General features: G+C 38.2%; 1 protein-coding gene and 1 long non-coding RNA gene across 3 annotated transcripts in view; one reads left to right on the forward strand and one right to left on the reverse strand.

The window, feature by feature from the left end:
• Positions 1-2067: 2067 nt before the first annotated feature.
• oxsr1b (oxidative stress responsive kinase 1b) overlaps positions 2068-15265 on the reverse strand; it is a 35886-nt gene continuing 22688 nt past the window's right edge. For both annotated transcript variants that reach the window (XM_036217428.1, XM_024279741.2), the window contains exons 5-18: positions 12208-12263; positions 11918-12027; positions 11737-11838; positions 11438-11571; positions 10802-10850; positions 9471-9536; positions 9277-9399; positions 6535-6570; positions 6268-6423; positions 6133-6188; positions 6005-6057; positions 5265-5333; positions 4147-4211; positions 2068-3991 (exon numbers count right to left, since the gene is read on the reverse strand). In XM_036217428.1, coding sequence (XP_036073321.1) covers positions 3923-3991; positions 4147-4211; positions 5265-5333; positions 6005-6057; positions 6133-6188; positions 6268-6423; positions 6535-6570; positions 9277-9399; positions 9471-9536; positions 10802-10850; positions 11438-11571; positions 11737-11838; positions 11918-12027; positions 12208-12263 — 1144 coding nt within the window. In that variant the 3' untranslated portion in view covers positions 2068-3922. The remainder of the gene's footprint in view (positions 3992-4146; positions 4212-5264; positions 5334-6004; positions 6058-6132; positions 6189-6267; positions 6424-6534; positions 6571-9276; positions 9400-9470; positions 9537-10801; positions 10851-11437; positions 11572-11736; positions 11839-11917; positions 12028-12207; positions 12264-15265) is intronic.
• On the forward strand, positions 12457-15259 carry LOC112151088. The gene is made up of 3 exons (XR_002920074.2): positions 12457-12678; positions 14283-14325; positions 14403-15259. It is a non-coding gene; the product is annotated as an uncharacterized LOC112151088 (long non-coding RNA).

Below are 15265 nucleotides of genomic sequence, written 5' to 3' on the forward strand. Positions count from 1 at the left end.
TCCAAGGCACTCCCTTAATTCCAAAGCCTACAATAGTATAAATAAAATAAATAATAGAAAAAAGAAAAAAAACATTAAAACATTCACATTATTCCAGATTTCTCCTTGGAGGTGTTTTATTGCCTATGTGATATCAGGAGTTATATGATAGAGAAATTTAAGCTTAAAATTGTATTTCATGTTACTTATCTATTCAAATTGCTGTGAATGAGGAGCTGACAAAAATGCTGTTTGAAATAGATTGTATTTGTTAAAGCAGGACTAAGTGCTTTTCCTGCTTTTCCCATTTTTCCCCTCCGTGAATCGCCACCTTAACGTGGTGGAGGGGTTTGAGTGTTTGAGTGATCCCAGGAGCTAATCTGTCAAGGGTCTTCCATGGCAGACAGGTCCTGAGTGACAAGCCAGACTAAGAGCGGTTCTTAACCCCCTTTATGAGAAACACATTTCAAGATTCCGTTTGGGGGTCCGGGGAGACTTACTGAGCACTGTCCGGTCTCTGTATGACCAGAGCAGTTGCTTGGTTTGCATAGCCGGCAGCAAGTCGGACGTGTTCGCGGTACATGTTGGACTCCGGTAGGGCTGTATGGAGAGAAAATTAACTCACCCGGATTTGTGTGCTCGTAATTCTTTATTTGTAACTCATACAATACATTTTGTCCATAACTTTGCAATAAGAAATTGGCCCACTTCGGTCGAGCTGCAGTGGACCTTATTGAGAGAGAAGAGCAGAAGAGACATCTTTATTAACAGAAGACGGAAGCTTCGTAAAAAACATCAACTTTTGGGCTAAACCTCTTGTGGATAAACTCATCACAAAACAGAGGCTCTCTCACTCCAGTTGCGATTATCAGGCCCCCATTGACCTGGAAGTGCCTCCTACTAGGAGTATGGCTGCTTCCCGGGCATTACACAAAGGTGTTTCTATCCAGGACATTTGTGGGCCAGCAAGTTGGTCTTCACCTCTAACTTGTCCATTTTTAACTAAATTCTGATGTGGGCCAGACTGTTCTTGCCTCTGGGCTTTCACAGAACCAGATAGGCAGTTCCTGATTGTTGGTGGTTGCTTGAGATAAGCTTGTCTAGCAAAATGGTAGTCTCCATATCCCATATTGAGACATAAAAATGTTGAAAACTAAAACTTTAGGTAACCTAACTCTAAGTAACCCCGGTTCTTTTTGCTGGGGTGAAGCGAGAGAAGCTGCTCATCTTGAAGGACACTGCAGTGTAGTGCTGTCTATTTATAGAGAGGTGACGCTAGCGTCGTGATCACTAGCCAATCAGAATTGGGGTAATAAGATAATTTCTTCTAAGGAACACATAGGGGCGCATTCTACCTTGAGACACTTAACTAATTCTACTCAGAGAACCGGGTTTACGCAAGTAACCTAAAGGTTTCTCATCTCCTAGGTAGGAAATGTAATCAACTAATTGTTACATCCCTTATTAAAATACAATAGTGTTACTACTAGGGGTGTAGAGAAAAACTGATTCGTAAATATATTGTGATATTTCATTTGGCGATACTTGTATCGATTTAAAATGCTGACAAACTATTTATTTATTTATTTATGATCAGTGTCTTACTATTGTTTTCCACTTAAACCCCTGACTACTAGTTGGAAGCACAGCACACAGAGCCTCTTTGAGCAGCTACATCCAACCAAAACAACAAGATCTTCCGAGAACCAGCTTGTGTAAAATGTTCAGTTATAGTTTTTGCAATGAGAGATGTACTGCTTATGTTTTTACTTGGGATGGGTACCAAACCAAAACTCTGCGCCATGTTGCTGCCAGTATCATAAGAACGCGGGTTGTTGTGCTTCGTTCAGGGCTCAGATATAAACGAGTAAAGCAGTGCAGTAAAGCAGTGCAGTTGCACAGCGGGTCATGCACGAAGCTTTAGTTTTAAAAAAAATTGTTCTGGTATATATAGTTCTGGGATAAATCCCGATACTTATTGTATCGTGAGATTTGCATTGCGATACAATGCGTATCGCCAGATTCTTACCAATACACACCTCTAGTTACTACTATTAAAGTAAAATACAGATTTAGTTCCTCGAATGGTTCTGATATGTTCATCCTTTATTGATTAAAAGTAACTAAAAGAAACATTCTTTGAACTTCAAAACAGTAAAGAAAAGCAAACTTAAAAACAACAGGTGGGAAAATAATTGTGATGACTCATCGCTCAGACAAAGTGTCGTTTCAGTTGATAAATTTAGCTTGCAGAACAAAATCAACATCGTGAGAATCCCACCCAATACTGCGGATTGAAAAGACAGGAGTGAAGTGGTCGCAGATTACTTCTGTCGAAACACAAGCTCAATCTGTAGATCTTTATTCCATACATGTGATAAGAAGACATTAAAGGTCTGAAACAAAACTTTAAAATAAAATGGTTGGGGGGGGGGGGGCTCCATTGTCTGTTTAAGGCTTTGAACATCTTCAGAGTCAAAATACAACATTTCCCTCCTAAACATCTCATCTGCAAGACAAAAAAAGTATTACATTTCATTTAATATGGCATCTGCAGAGTTATGACACTATCACTTCAACCAACCAAATATTCAAACCTTGCTGGGATCTGAGATTTTCACATTAGAGCGGAACAGTAAATGAATCTCCACACATTTACTTTCACAATAAAAGGCAGCTATGAACAACATCTGCGCTCTTAACTGCCCTTTTTCCATCACAATTCAAAGTTAATCTATCATTCATATGGTTTACAATCATGGATGGGCTTTTTTAAGCTTTTATAAATAATAAAAAAAAGGCAGAACAGCTGTTTGAAGGTTTGCTCAAACTGCAGGGAGGTGCATCAGGACAACTTTGGCACCAAAGTAGAACCTTTTTTTTTTTTTTTTTTTGAAGGCAAAAGGATAAAAAGTCCAACACTTTGTGAAGTGGTGCACCAGTTTGTGACAACAGAGGGCTGAAATTCATGTCCTAAATATTAAAAAAAAGAAGCTTTGGCAACTGAATCAGACCAAAAAATAAGCTTAATGCTTTTATTTACACACTAGAAGTCAGATCTTTTCATTCACAAAAAACATTTTTTCTCATTAGGATTTTGTGAAAATGTCTCCTAACAAAGACCAGACAGAAAACAAGATTTCAGCTGCTGCACCACATTTCACTTTAGTTTTTAATATTCAGGAACCACTTTTGATGGAACCTTTAATTTGACATAAAATTGCAAATGAGCACCAATTAAATGCTTAAAAAAACATAACTAGGATTTCCTTTGTTATGTTTTTACACACTTTTTTAATTTTTGGGAAGCTACAATTTTGTCTTTTTGATGTGAAAAACCATCAACATGATTCATTTTTACTTTTTTAAACCAATTTTGTAGTGATAATGTTGATACAAAAAAATACTACTTTTTTAAATTTTGAAACTAATTTTTAAGCTAAAAGTCATTACCCATCTGTACATCCTGTAAAAAGGGTTTAACCTTCCAAAATAAAGTAAAATGTTTGGCAGCAGCACTCGCATGTGGACATGTGGACACAACAGATAACGTGGAATATTCCCACTTCGTGCATTTAGTAGTTCTGATGAACATAAGGCATTGTTACATTTATCAGGATTCAAGGGCTTTAGTTCGGATTGTGCAAATGCATCATGTTAGAAAGAAAATGACAGAATGAAGAAAGCCAGAATGATAAAATAGTTGCTCGTAGGTGCTTTCACTCTTCTACAAGTACACTGTAAACTTTTCCTGTGTGATTCTCACAACAAACGAAACATTTGCTGACTCCGACCAGGTGGTGTTCGGTTTTTCTTTGGCAGTAGTGGTTTCTTTACAGCCATGGAAAGGAAAGAAAATGCATGAAACTAATTTTGTCTTTTTTTTTTTTTTTTTAATTTTCACATTTTTTAGGCAAGTCACGGTTCCGGGTAGAACGACAGTTTAACTGATGCTGAGCTGAGCGAAGCCCATCAGCTTGACGTCATCTGGAAGTTCCTCGGTTCCGGAGGCCTGGAAGACGAGGAGAAAGATGGGATTATTTGGATTCAGCCCAACATTTCCAAACTCTATTTCATCTTATTTTAAAAGCTTCTTGAGTATTTATTTCTAAATTCCATCCAGACTTTAGAATGACAGGAAGAATCTTAAGGATGTGTTTGACTCACCAGTTTGAAAGTGACACTTTTATTGCTTTGAGGCTCATCAACTATTTTCTGCAAATTTGCAGCAACTGAAAAAAGACAAAAATGGCTTTCAGTCCAAAAAAACCTTATTTTTTGAATAAACTGGGAATAGAATTCATGCACAAGATAATTAACAAATAATTTGGTTCTTTTTCAACATTTTTCAACACCTCTGTATGATGTTCCCCAGAAGCTTTTTTCTCTGGCAGACAAAAGCTGACAACTACTCAAGAAGGACGGACCTCCTTCTAGTATAAAGACGCCTAATGTCACCTTCTTCTCATTAGCCTAAAGGTACACACAATGCATCGACTCGCGTTTAAGCGTCCAGTTTCAATGAAAAATGAAATTCGTATTTGACGGCTCTCTTTAGATGGACGTCGAATTCACTGTATTCGCTTCTGAAACAACTAATGGTAAACATCTTAAGCCTAATCCTTGAATGGAAGCATTGACTGTATATCTGTACGTGTCGTATACAGTCAATGCATAGAGACATGGATGACGTTAAGTGACTGATTCTCCCGGTACGGTGAGGTTCACCTTCCACTGCAGGAGCTGTGTCTGAATGACGGATGCTTTCTGTTGTACTTTCATCTCTCCATGACTCAATTTGATGACTTGCTGTTTCACTTTTACATAAAGTTCAGAAGTAGAACAAACAGCAACAATCCGATTCTCCTCCATGTTGGTTTTGGACTCCACTCACTGATTACATCATCAAAGCATCATGGGGAAGCAGAGCTCCTGATTGGCTGACGTGATGCAAATTCTTCACCAAGGTTCAGATATTTGAACACAGGAAACATCACGCCGTACCTCTCAACGTCGTACACTGACTTAACAATAAAACTACACGAATCGTGTTTATCGATATTGCAGCTTTACAAGAATCAGTGATGCTAACATAATGTATGCACCTTAAGTAACAGCTTACTGGAAACTATTAATCGTGGATTGAGATTGTATGTTTAATCTTTTTAATAAAGTGATTTCTAAAAGATTTATAGCTAGTTTTCTCTCTAATATGAGTATTCAGTAACATAAACCAGCTTTATCCTTCAGTAGCTAACCAGAGATGAAGCGTTTGCACCACTGACCTATTACTACGTCCTTCCCATCCACCAGGCCTGCTGACACCAGCTCCTGAGAGACACCATCTGCTGTGTCTGAAGGTTCAGAGTAAGACAACCATAAAAAAATAAATTAAAAATAACAGACAAGAGAGTAGAATAGTTCTTTATTATCTCCTAATGCTACGGTCACAAATCCACCTGCCACTGCGTGACGGGGAGGCACAATCTTCAAGATTAGCTCAGCTTTTTTGAAAATCCTTGGCATTGTCATGAATGTAGATGACGTAATCAGGCGTCAGTCAGGCGGGGATGACGCCATTATGAAATTGGGTGACAGCTGGGCGGCCACAGAGGGGCTCTGATTGCACGATGTGTAAATGTCTGTGGACGGCGGGCGTCCGTATCTAGTGTCACTGGCCGCCAGTTGCCCGTTAGGCTGATGGTATCTAAAAAGTGGGCAATTCTGCACCATTGGTCAGATTTTGATCATTCATTGTAATTTAGTTAACTTGCACATTTTTAGACAACATACTTCCCGAGAAACCCAGCAAAGGCCTTCCTGTCATTTAGTGACCTTGAAATGTGACCGCGAGGCCAATTGTCAGGTTGCCATAAAATTTTGAATTTTTTCTTTTTAAATCTATGTGGGCATGTAAAAAAGCAACCGCCGCCTCCCAATTGACTGAGAAACTTGCATCACAGCGCAGTGGCATTATGGGATATGTGACCGTAGTCTAACCAAAACTGTTGCATCAACAACTTACCTCTCCCTGGCATAAACTCAAAGCGGATGTCGTTTAGTTCTTTCTTTGAGTTTCTGAGCACACGAGAGAATAGAGAAGTCAAACAAAGTCCAAAAAGTTTTGTTGATGCGAAAAATAATGGCACACACCTTAACCTCAGGACCAAACTGATGGCAGACTGAACATATCCCGAGGACGAGGAAATCTGTTGAGGGCGATTGATTTATATCAAATCATGAAACTAAAAAGAGTTTGTCGACTGAAGGGAGGTTAAAGAGGCTGACCTGCGTGGGAGGAACGCTGAGCGAGGCCTCACCAGCGGCTTGAGTGTTGCCGGGTGTGGGCTGCAGTGGAACTTGGCCTGCAGCCTGAGGTAGTTCAGTCTGACCTGCATCCACCAACTGCAGTTGACTATTGAAAGACTCTGGAGTCTGGAAAATCTGGAAAATAAACAAAATACTTGACTCTTACCAAACTAGATCTCAGAATCTCCTTAAAGATGAAAATATCTCCAAGAAATAAGCTTGATTTTGGAAGAAAAAGTTTCTGACCTCTGAGTTCTGCGATCCCTCCTTCACTCTTGGAGACTGTAGGTGACAAATGAACACAACTTCAGAGAGGATCTCCACCCAGAAGACTTCAGCAACACAAAAACAAGCACACGCGCAAACAGGAAAGCAAGGAATCACACAAAAAGGCTCACTCGTTTACTTTGGTGAAGCTTCACTTCATTTATTCTGATGTACATTAAAGCGACTATCCCTGAAATATCAGCGAAAAATCTGACGATATTTGGTTTAACCCTTGTAAAAAAAAGCACAACTGCTTCAACGCATTTAGTATTTAATTAACCAAATTACCTTTAAAACTGCGATCTAAACAAAAAACATTTTCAAGGATTATAGTAGAGTTGTAAACAAGTGAGGAAAATGAATCAGTAGAGAATCAGGGGTAAGCCACACAGTTATGCAGTCAAAGTGATCATGTAGAGGGAAAAAAAGGAAGAAATTATCTCCATGAAATGCAGGAAAACACAGATACGAATGGCTGTGGGCAAACTGAGCCAAGAAACAATGAAGTGATTGATCGATGAGTCCGTTTGTGACTCGGAAACAGGATAAACTCCTGCTTGTTTCTATTCAGTATGGTTCTTCATTTCAGGAGAAATTCTGAATTTTTTAAACGTCTATAAAGACCCACTCCGTTCATCTTTTGATCATTTTTATTTGTGCCGTTTATAAACGGAGCATCAGAAGTTTATTAGAAATTTGCCTTTGCATTGTGGGCGGGACTTTTCCCCACCCAGCTCCATTTCTAACTGTATTTTTTCATCTGATTCACAACAATTTAAATAAAGAAATACTCCGAAATGAAATTTTAAGCTTAATTTTCTGTATATATGTCCCCCAAACATCAGAAAAAGGCAGCAAGAACATGCTGAAAATAATTTTCATCGGAGTGGATCTGTAAAAAAAGCTTGTTTGGTTCAGTTTGCCATCATGGAGGCAGTCACAAAGAGAAGAGAAGCGATTTTAAGTCCTTAATGGTCATTAGGTGTCATTTTTACAAGGTCGCTGAGCAAACCAGCTTATCCTCAGTCTGTATGATTAGGTGAGTATTGATGAAAGTTATTGAGAAAAAGAAATGGAAATACAGATGGCTTCCAGGAACGGGATCTCCCACTTCCTGAGTGTTGCTAATGTGTTTTTTATGGTCAAACTTTGTAATAATTAAATTCATGAAGCTAAAAACACTTGGATGCTATAATAGCCACGCCTCCTTTAAAATATAATAAAAAAAATTCTAACAATGTATAATCTTTATTATAAAAGGATCTGCAATCTTTACCACTTAAAGAGTTTTATTTTGATAAAAATGAATGAACTACTGTGATTATGTCACGAATAAAACAAAGATAAAAATAGATATTTTTTCTTATAGTTGATAACTTTTAACAGTTTCTTAGCCATAAATTTGTAAACCTAATGAACCCAAAGTAAATCAGAGCTAAATAGTTACCAATACCATATTTTTTTAACCTTCAAGCCACACTTTTATCCTTTGATTACTTTAAAAAATAATCAAACCCCTGATTGTTTTGTTTCATTTAATGTACCTTTTATTCCAGAAAATTGGTTCAATTTTGAAATTCAGTACCTTTTATTTTAGTTCAACCAAAGAGCCACAATAGAGGAGTAAGAGAGCCGTACATTGGGGCAAAAAAGTATTTAGTCAGACACCGATTGTGCAAGTTCGCCACTCAAAAAGATGAGAGGGGTCTGTGATTTTCATCATAGGTATACCTCAACTATTGGAGATAAAATGGGAAAAATATATTCAGAAAATCACATTATGTGATTTTTAAAGAATATATTTGCAAATTATGGTGGAAAATAAGTATTTGGTCACCTACAAACAAGCAAGACTTCTGGCTCTCACAGACCTATAACTTCTTCTGTAACGGACACTCTTACAGAAACCAGCCAGTCTCAAGATTTCAACCTAATAGAAAATCTTTGGAGGGAGTTGAAAGTCTGTGTTGCCCCAAAACCTCACTGCTCTAGAGGAGATCTGCATGGAGGAATGGACCAGCAACAGTTTGTGAAAACCTTCTGAAGACTTATAGAAAACGTTTGTCATTGCCAATGAAGGGTATGTAATAAAGTATTGAGTTAAACTTTTATTATTGAGCAAAAACTTGTTTTCCACCATAGTTTACAAATACATTATTTAAAAATCAGATAATGTGTTTTTCTGGATTTTTTTTTTCATTTTTGTCTCTCATAGTTGAGGTTTACCTATGATGAAAAATTCAGGCATTTCTCATCTTTTTAGGTGCACAATTAGAGGCGGACTAAATATTTTTTTGTCCTACTGTTCGTGACTCCTGTTGCAGACCTATAACCAATGGATCCTAACATTCATATCAATGACTACTAGCAATTGAACGCATTTTTGTAACTGCCTTCCTCAGCTCTCCCACATTCTGCAGAGCTCTGGGAGTCCTTCCTTGTTAGGGGAATGCCATCTGTATCGTGGTGGCAAGTGAACAACCCTGGGTGCAGGCAGCTCGAGTGGGTAGGAGAAGCGCACTTGTCGCCTGGGGGCACTAACAGGCTTCACCTGCTGCTCCTTGGCCGTCAGAACACACACACACAAACACACACAGAGATGAGACTGGTGGGAGAGACACAACGAACATGCTACCGCACAGACACGACAACTTCAGCGAGAGAACAGGGATGAGGACTTAACAAAAGGTTAATGAGGGCAAACGGAGGGACGGGTCTCACCCTCAAAGCTGCAACAGCTGCTTTGCCCTCTTCGCTTTCCTCGTCGAGCTCGTCGTCACTCCACTCCCATTCGCCATCTTCCGTTTTATGGAGGCGGCCGCTGGAACCTGGCACCCGGCGTACCTGAACGCCAGAGGCGCAGAGTTGAGTTTGTGATCGTCAGCAGCAGAGCACAAGACTGGATCCCTGCTTACCCGTTTGGACCGCTCCGTTATTGTGGGCGCCTTCTGCAGTAGTTTGTCGTGTAAGTATTCATGGTTCTGTGGTGGGAAAAATCAAACCAGAAAGTCCCAAAATCAACTCAAGACAACAAACTAAGATACAAAACACTCCAGTGGAGGTCATTGATTCAGAACTCGTGTCAAAGTCAAGGCGCGGGGGCCGGATCGGCCCTCCAGGTCATTTAATTTTATTGTTATTAATGGCCCGATCTTATCTTGCACTTATTTTTAACTTGTATCATTTTGACAAAATACATTTTTACAGAGATATTTAAGGTTTAAGTTGATTTATTTTGAAATGATATTCCTGCCTTTTTATTATTCATAATTACGTCAAAAAGTTGCGGGTTTAAAGTTTTAAAAATTTGCATTCTGGACTATTTTGGCAATTACTAAGAATTTTTTAGGCTATTTTGAAGTTTAGCTAATATTTCAGCTACATGCTAGCTGTTTTGGCTAATTTAAGCTTTATTTTTTGGTTTGTTTTTTAGGCTATTTTGAAGTTTGGCTATTTTTCAGCTACACGGTAGCTGCTTTAAATAACTTTTTTTTTTTTTTTTTTTTTTAGGCAAATTTGGTATTAATCTAATATTTTAGCTGGCTATCAGCTTCAGTGATTTCAGCTATCAATTTCAGCATCTTCAACCCCCAAACCCAGCTTTCAGGACTCACACTAGCTTTTTTGCAGACCGTTATATATCTAGTTCAAAATTATGTTAAAAAATTACGGTTTTAAAGTTTTAAAAATTTAGTTTTAGAGTGTCCATTAAATGTTTATCCTGTTTGGCCCGCGACCTAAGGTGTGTTTTGGATTTTGGCCCCTTCTGTAATCAAGTCTGACACCCCTGATTTAGAAGAAGACCTCTGCATCGTACAAAAGTTTCTCTTTAACTGAGCTTGAATAAAAATATTCTCACAAGGCGAGCAGGTTTTTCTCCAAACTACAGAAATAAAATTATTTTTTGAGAAGCATGTCTGTTTTCTTCATTTCTGTGATGAATTCTGCCATCTGGTGTTCACTCTAAGCATTTCAGTCACTGATCCAGACTTGCTGAGCCTGCTCTCTGGTTGCTATGGCACTGGACAGCCAGAGGCTGGCGTCAGTCGGTTTATCCCTGTCTTTGTTAGAAACAGCTCCGTGTGGCAAAATAACCAGAAGAACCGTGCTCCCACACAGAAAACTCTCAGGAACTGAAATATTTAGCTTAAATCACAATAAATCTGTGACATTTTTTGATTAAATCAAAGGTGAAAAAGTAAAAATAAGCAAAGGAATTTAAAAGGTGGTATATTTTCGGACCTACCTTGGCTTTCTGGAAGAATTTATGCTTCAACAACTCTAACGACGTCGGCCTGAAAACCAACAGAGTGAATCAGAATTTACAAAAATATACAGTACAATAAAGTCAAGTTAATTCCTTTTTTCTCTCACTAAAAACTGTCAGACAGTAAAACCAACACCGTATTTTCCGAAGTACAAGTCGCATTTTTTTTTCATAGTTTAGAAAGGGGTGTGACTTATACTCGGGCTTATGTGGGTGTTTTTTTTTTTTAAGACACAAATAGGCTCATATATTTATTTTCCCAGTAAACACCGGTTGTCTTTTAGCGGTTGTTTCCTCTAACAACCACGAGAGGGCGCTGAATCAGAAGTATTTGCTATTGACAGTAGAAGAAGAAGTGTTGTCCAAAACAAACATGGAAGAGAATTTGATTGTTTTCCTCTTAAACTTTGATATTTTTCTTATACAGATCAAAAGATTATTATTATTGAATGTATTTATTTTTTTAATTATAGCTACGCTTGGCGGATTTGTTCAGAATTGTCAGACTTTTCGCTCAAAAGTACGACTTATATCTGGTTTTCTTCTTGATAAGACATGTTTTGCTCTTGCGACTTATACTCCGGAAAATACGGTAATTGAGTTTTCGGAAACTACCTTTTCTCTGGGTCCTTCTGTAGACACGAAGAAATCATCTTTCGGAAGGATTTGCCGTATTTTTTTACCATCTCCTTGTCTGGGATGCCAGTCTCCAAACTTGGCGGGTCGTTCTGCAGAGTCAGCATCAGGACCTAAAGACCAGAACACAGTTATTAACCCTACGACACCTGAGGCGTCGTCGGTGACACTTAAACATAAAATCTTTAACATACTGTAATTTTTTTTTATTGGTAATGCAATCAATGTCATTCCAGTAGATTTTTTTTTTTGGTTCAACATTTCTACAAAGTTTTCACCTTCATGGGGGGATATTTGTGATAAGGTGCAGCTCCCGTGGCGAGCTCGATTGCGGTGATCCCGAAACTCCAGATATCTGCTTTGAAGTCGTAGCCCCTCACCTGTGGGGGTTGACAAAAAAGTTATGTTTCTGAAAGTGTGAAAAGGTGTTCAAGCAGGTGCAGTGTGAACCCTCCTGACCTGCTCCATGACCTCTGGGGCCATCCAACACGGGGTTCCCACAAACGTCTTCCGCACTTTGTTTCTGGTCATGTCTCCGCCAGCAGCTAGAAAGGCACTGACGCCAAAGTCTGAGGAGAGAAAAGTGAGGAATTATGAACCGATTTCATTTTATTCACCCTCTTTGAAAGAGCTTCCTCATGAAGTACTATTTCCTAATCATGTTTGTGTTGTATCTTACGATCAGTTTGCCTACCAGATCAACAGTAAGGTATTTTTATGACATTGATGTTATCTTTGGAACAACATACCTGCAATCTGCACCGACCCATCGTCTCCAAGCAGAATGTTTCCGGCCTTTAGATCTCTGGAATGACAGGAATTTGGAAATTATTTTCTGCAAAGCTGTGACGTGCCAGTTAAAACTGTGCTTGTATTTTTTTTTAAATTGCATTTTAATTATCACATTTCTTTTCCGCATTAAATAAGAGATAATTAACTATTTGCCCCGGCTCAGCTGATGAGAGGATTCAGCTGCCGTCATGTCTGTCACAGAGTGCATGCAGCAAATTTCACCAGCCAGACAGTGTCGTCATGGCAACAGACTTTTGGTACCACAGATGAAGGGGTCAAGCAATAGGCGAGGACATAAAAGGACAGAGTCACAGAGGAGGATTTTCCCGCTGAAATATAAATCCATCTTTAAAAAAAATAATAATAATAATAATGAAGCTGAAGGATCAGAACACCCACAGACAGAATCCCCTTTTGAGCATCAACCAGTAAGTTTGGATGATTCTATTTAACATAAAAAAACCTTTTTTAAAATCCATTTATAGATTTAAAAAAAAATAAAAAAATTCAGTGAATTGAAGAGTAGTTAATAATGCCGTCCAGAGGAGGGCGCTAGAGGACAAAGCAGAGAGTTTTCAGCTCAGATGACTGCTCTTGAATTATTACAGCAAATAAACTGCTCATAAAAACTCTTAAATAACCTAAATGGAATATAAAATTAAATGAAAGGACTATAAACACATTCTAAAAAGAAAAAAGTAGTTCCTGAAATTCATTTTAAGTTTTAAAATATATTCATTAAATCTCAGACTTTTTATTAAGCTTCTGAAAATCCATAACAGAAGGCCACATGTGTCATAAAACGCAGAGAAAAGTGTTTATAGACGCAGAACAGGCAGCTTCTACTGAGAAGAATTTCAGTAAACGACTCCATAAACCATCACATTCCATTGGAACTGAGTGGTTAACGCTGAATCCCAGAAGGATGAAGGCGGCATATGTGACACATCAGGAGTATGATCTGACAGGGAAAGATGGGGAGTCCCACTGCAGCAACAGTGCAACCTTGGAAAGTCAGACTGTAACAAAAGACGTTGGCAGCCTGTCTCACATCTCTAAATCACATGCTTTTACTAATGAGCTCGGACAGAAACAGCTGTTTGTGAACTATATGCGGTGAAACTTTGTTGCGTTCTCCAATCTATTTATAATCAGTTGCTACTATTGTGAGGATGCCATAAAAATCAGTGGCGAGGGGATCTGAAAAACCACGCAGCTGTGTGATGGACAGATGAGATCTATAGATCTATATCAAGTCAGAGCAACTTCTCCGACATCTTCCCTATAGAACAGAATTATCCTTCAGCTTTCTTGAAAGCTTGGCTGGGATGGTGATTTTTTGTTCAATAAATTGAAAATAATTTTTAAAAATGATTTAAAAGCTTTTCCTTGAGCCATGTAGTTCAAAATTTATGACAAAAAGTTGCAAAAGAAGAAGAATTCTTTAGTTTCCTGAAGGAGATTTATCACCAAACCTTCACTGTTGGTTTTTCTGAAGATGAAAAGATAAGAAAAGCTAACGCAGGGTTCCTACAAGTTTCTTCAAGTTAAATTTAAGACTTTTTAAGGTCATTCATGTGAAAAATTACCAGTTTCTTAGTCTATTTCCCATTTTATTTATTTAGTTCATTTCTTCCCATTTTATGATCAAAACTGTAGCTTCTTATCTTGTTTGTGGTCTGTGCCCTGATGCTTTAGCACACTTCTTTTTCCTCTGTTTAAATTAGCTTTGTCACTTTTATTTACATAATTTCATCAAAATAATTGTGTTCAAAAAATGACATTTTCAGCAAGAAACAGAGAAGTTTCCCAGAGCAATTTTTATGGCTCAGATATTAAAATTCAACTGGGAAGTTTGTGGAAGAATCTGTGAAAAAAAATCAAGCCAAGTTTTTTTTTTTTTTTTGCCAAAAACGACCTGATTATGAGCATGTGTTATTAACAAAAGAAGTGTTTTAGAACCATGTTTGTATGTGTTGTCTCAGGTATATTAAAACAAAAGAATAATCATTTTCAATCTTTTTTTTTGCAGCCAAATCAGACACAAAGGTTTCTGCGCAGTTTTGACACAGATGGTGAATAGAATCAGCTTTTATTTTTGCTTTTCTACCTTCAGTCACAGTCCCGTTTAACCATTCACATATACTTTCAGACAGCGACAGACCTGGCCAAGCCAGCAGGAGCAATGTGGGGTTGAGTGTACCTGTCCAACACGTGGGCAGTCAGGGGGAACTGAACCTGCAATCATTCTGCCAGAGGAAGATTCTGTGGCTCGCTTTGAATAAAAAAGTAAAGCAATATTTTTTGTAACTATTTTTTTGGGGAGAAAATGTGCTGGTTTTGACTTTACGAACCCAGCCTCTAGTGGTCATTTGGGGTACTTCAACATTTGGTCCCAATTGGTTTAATATAAATCTTCCTTCAACTCTAAATAAATAAAATTAAATGATTAAATAGAAAAAAACTATTTATGAACCCACACTGTGTGAACTTGAGTCACAACCTTTCCAGGCACATCTTGGGAGTCTTCTGGGAAGCGTTTATGGGAATATTTGATGGTTCTTCCAGAAGCACATCTGTGAACTCACACACTCATGTGGGAGGAGAGGACCTGGCTTACCCTCTTTGTGCTCTAAATGGTCCTGAAAATGCTGGGTCTGGTTGAAATGAACCAAGTTCTTCAACACTGAACCAGCTCGTCCATGTCTTTACTTCTATTTCTAATGTAAATCAGCTCTGAGACATTGGCTTGTAGTAGGGGTGTGCATTTGCAAGAGTGTGACGATACGATATGTATCGCAATACACATGTTGCAATAAAATATGTATCCCAATTTATCCCAAGACTGTACTGGAACCATTTTTAACTTATTTTTAAACACTATGACTTAGAAAAAGTCAAGTTTCATAACAACAAAAACCACGAGGCCAATAAGACCGAACATTTAAATCGATACAAGTATCGTCAAATACAATATCGCGATATATCACCTATTCAGTTTTCCCTGCACCCCCA

Source organism: Oryzias melastigma, linkage group LG20 (genome assembly GCF_002922805.2).
Source record: "Oryzias melastigma strain HK-1 linkage group LG20, ASM292280v2, whole genome shotgun sequence".
NCBI lineage: Eukaryota > Metazoa > Chordata > Actinopteri > Beloniformes > Adrianichthyidae > Oryzias > Oryzias melastigma.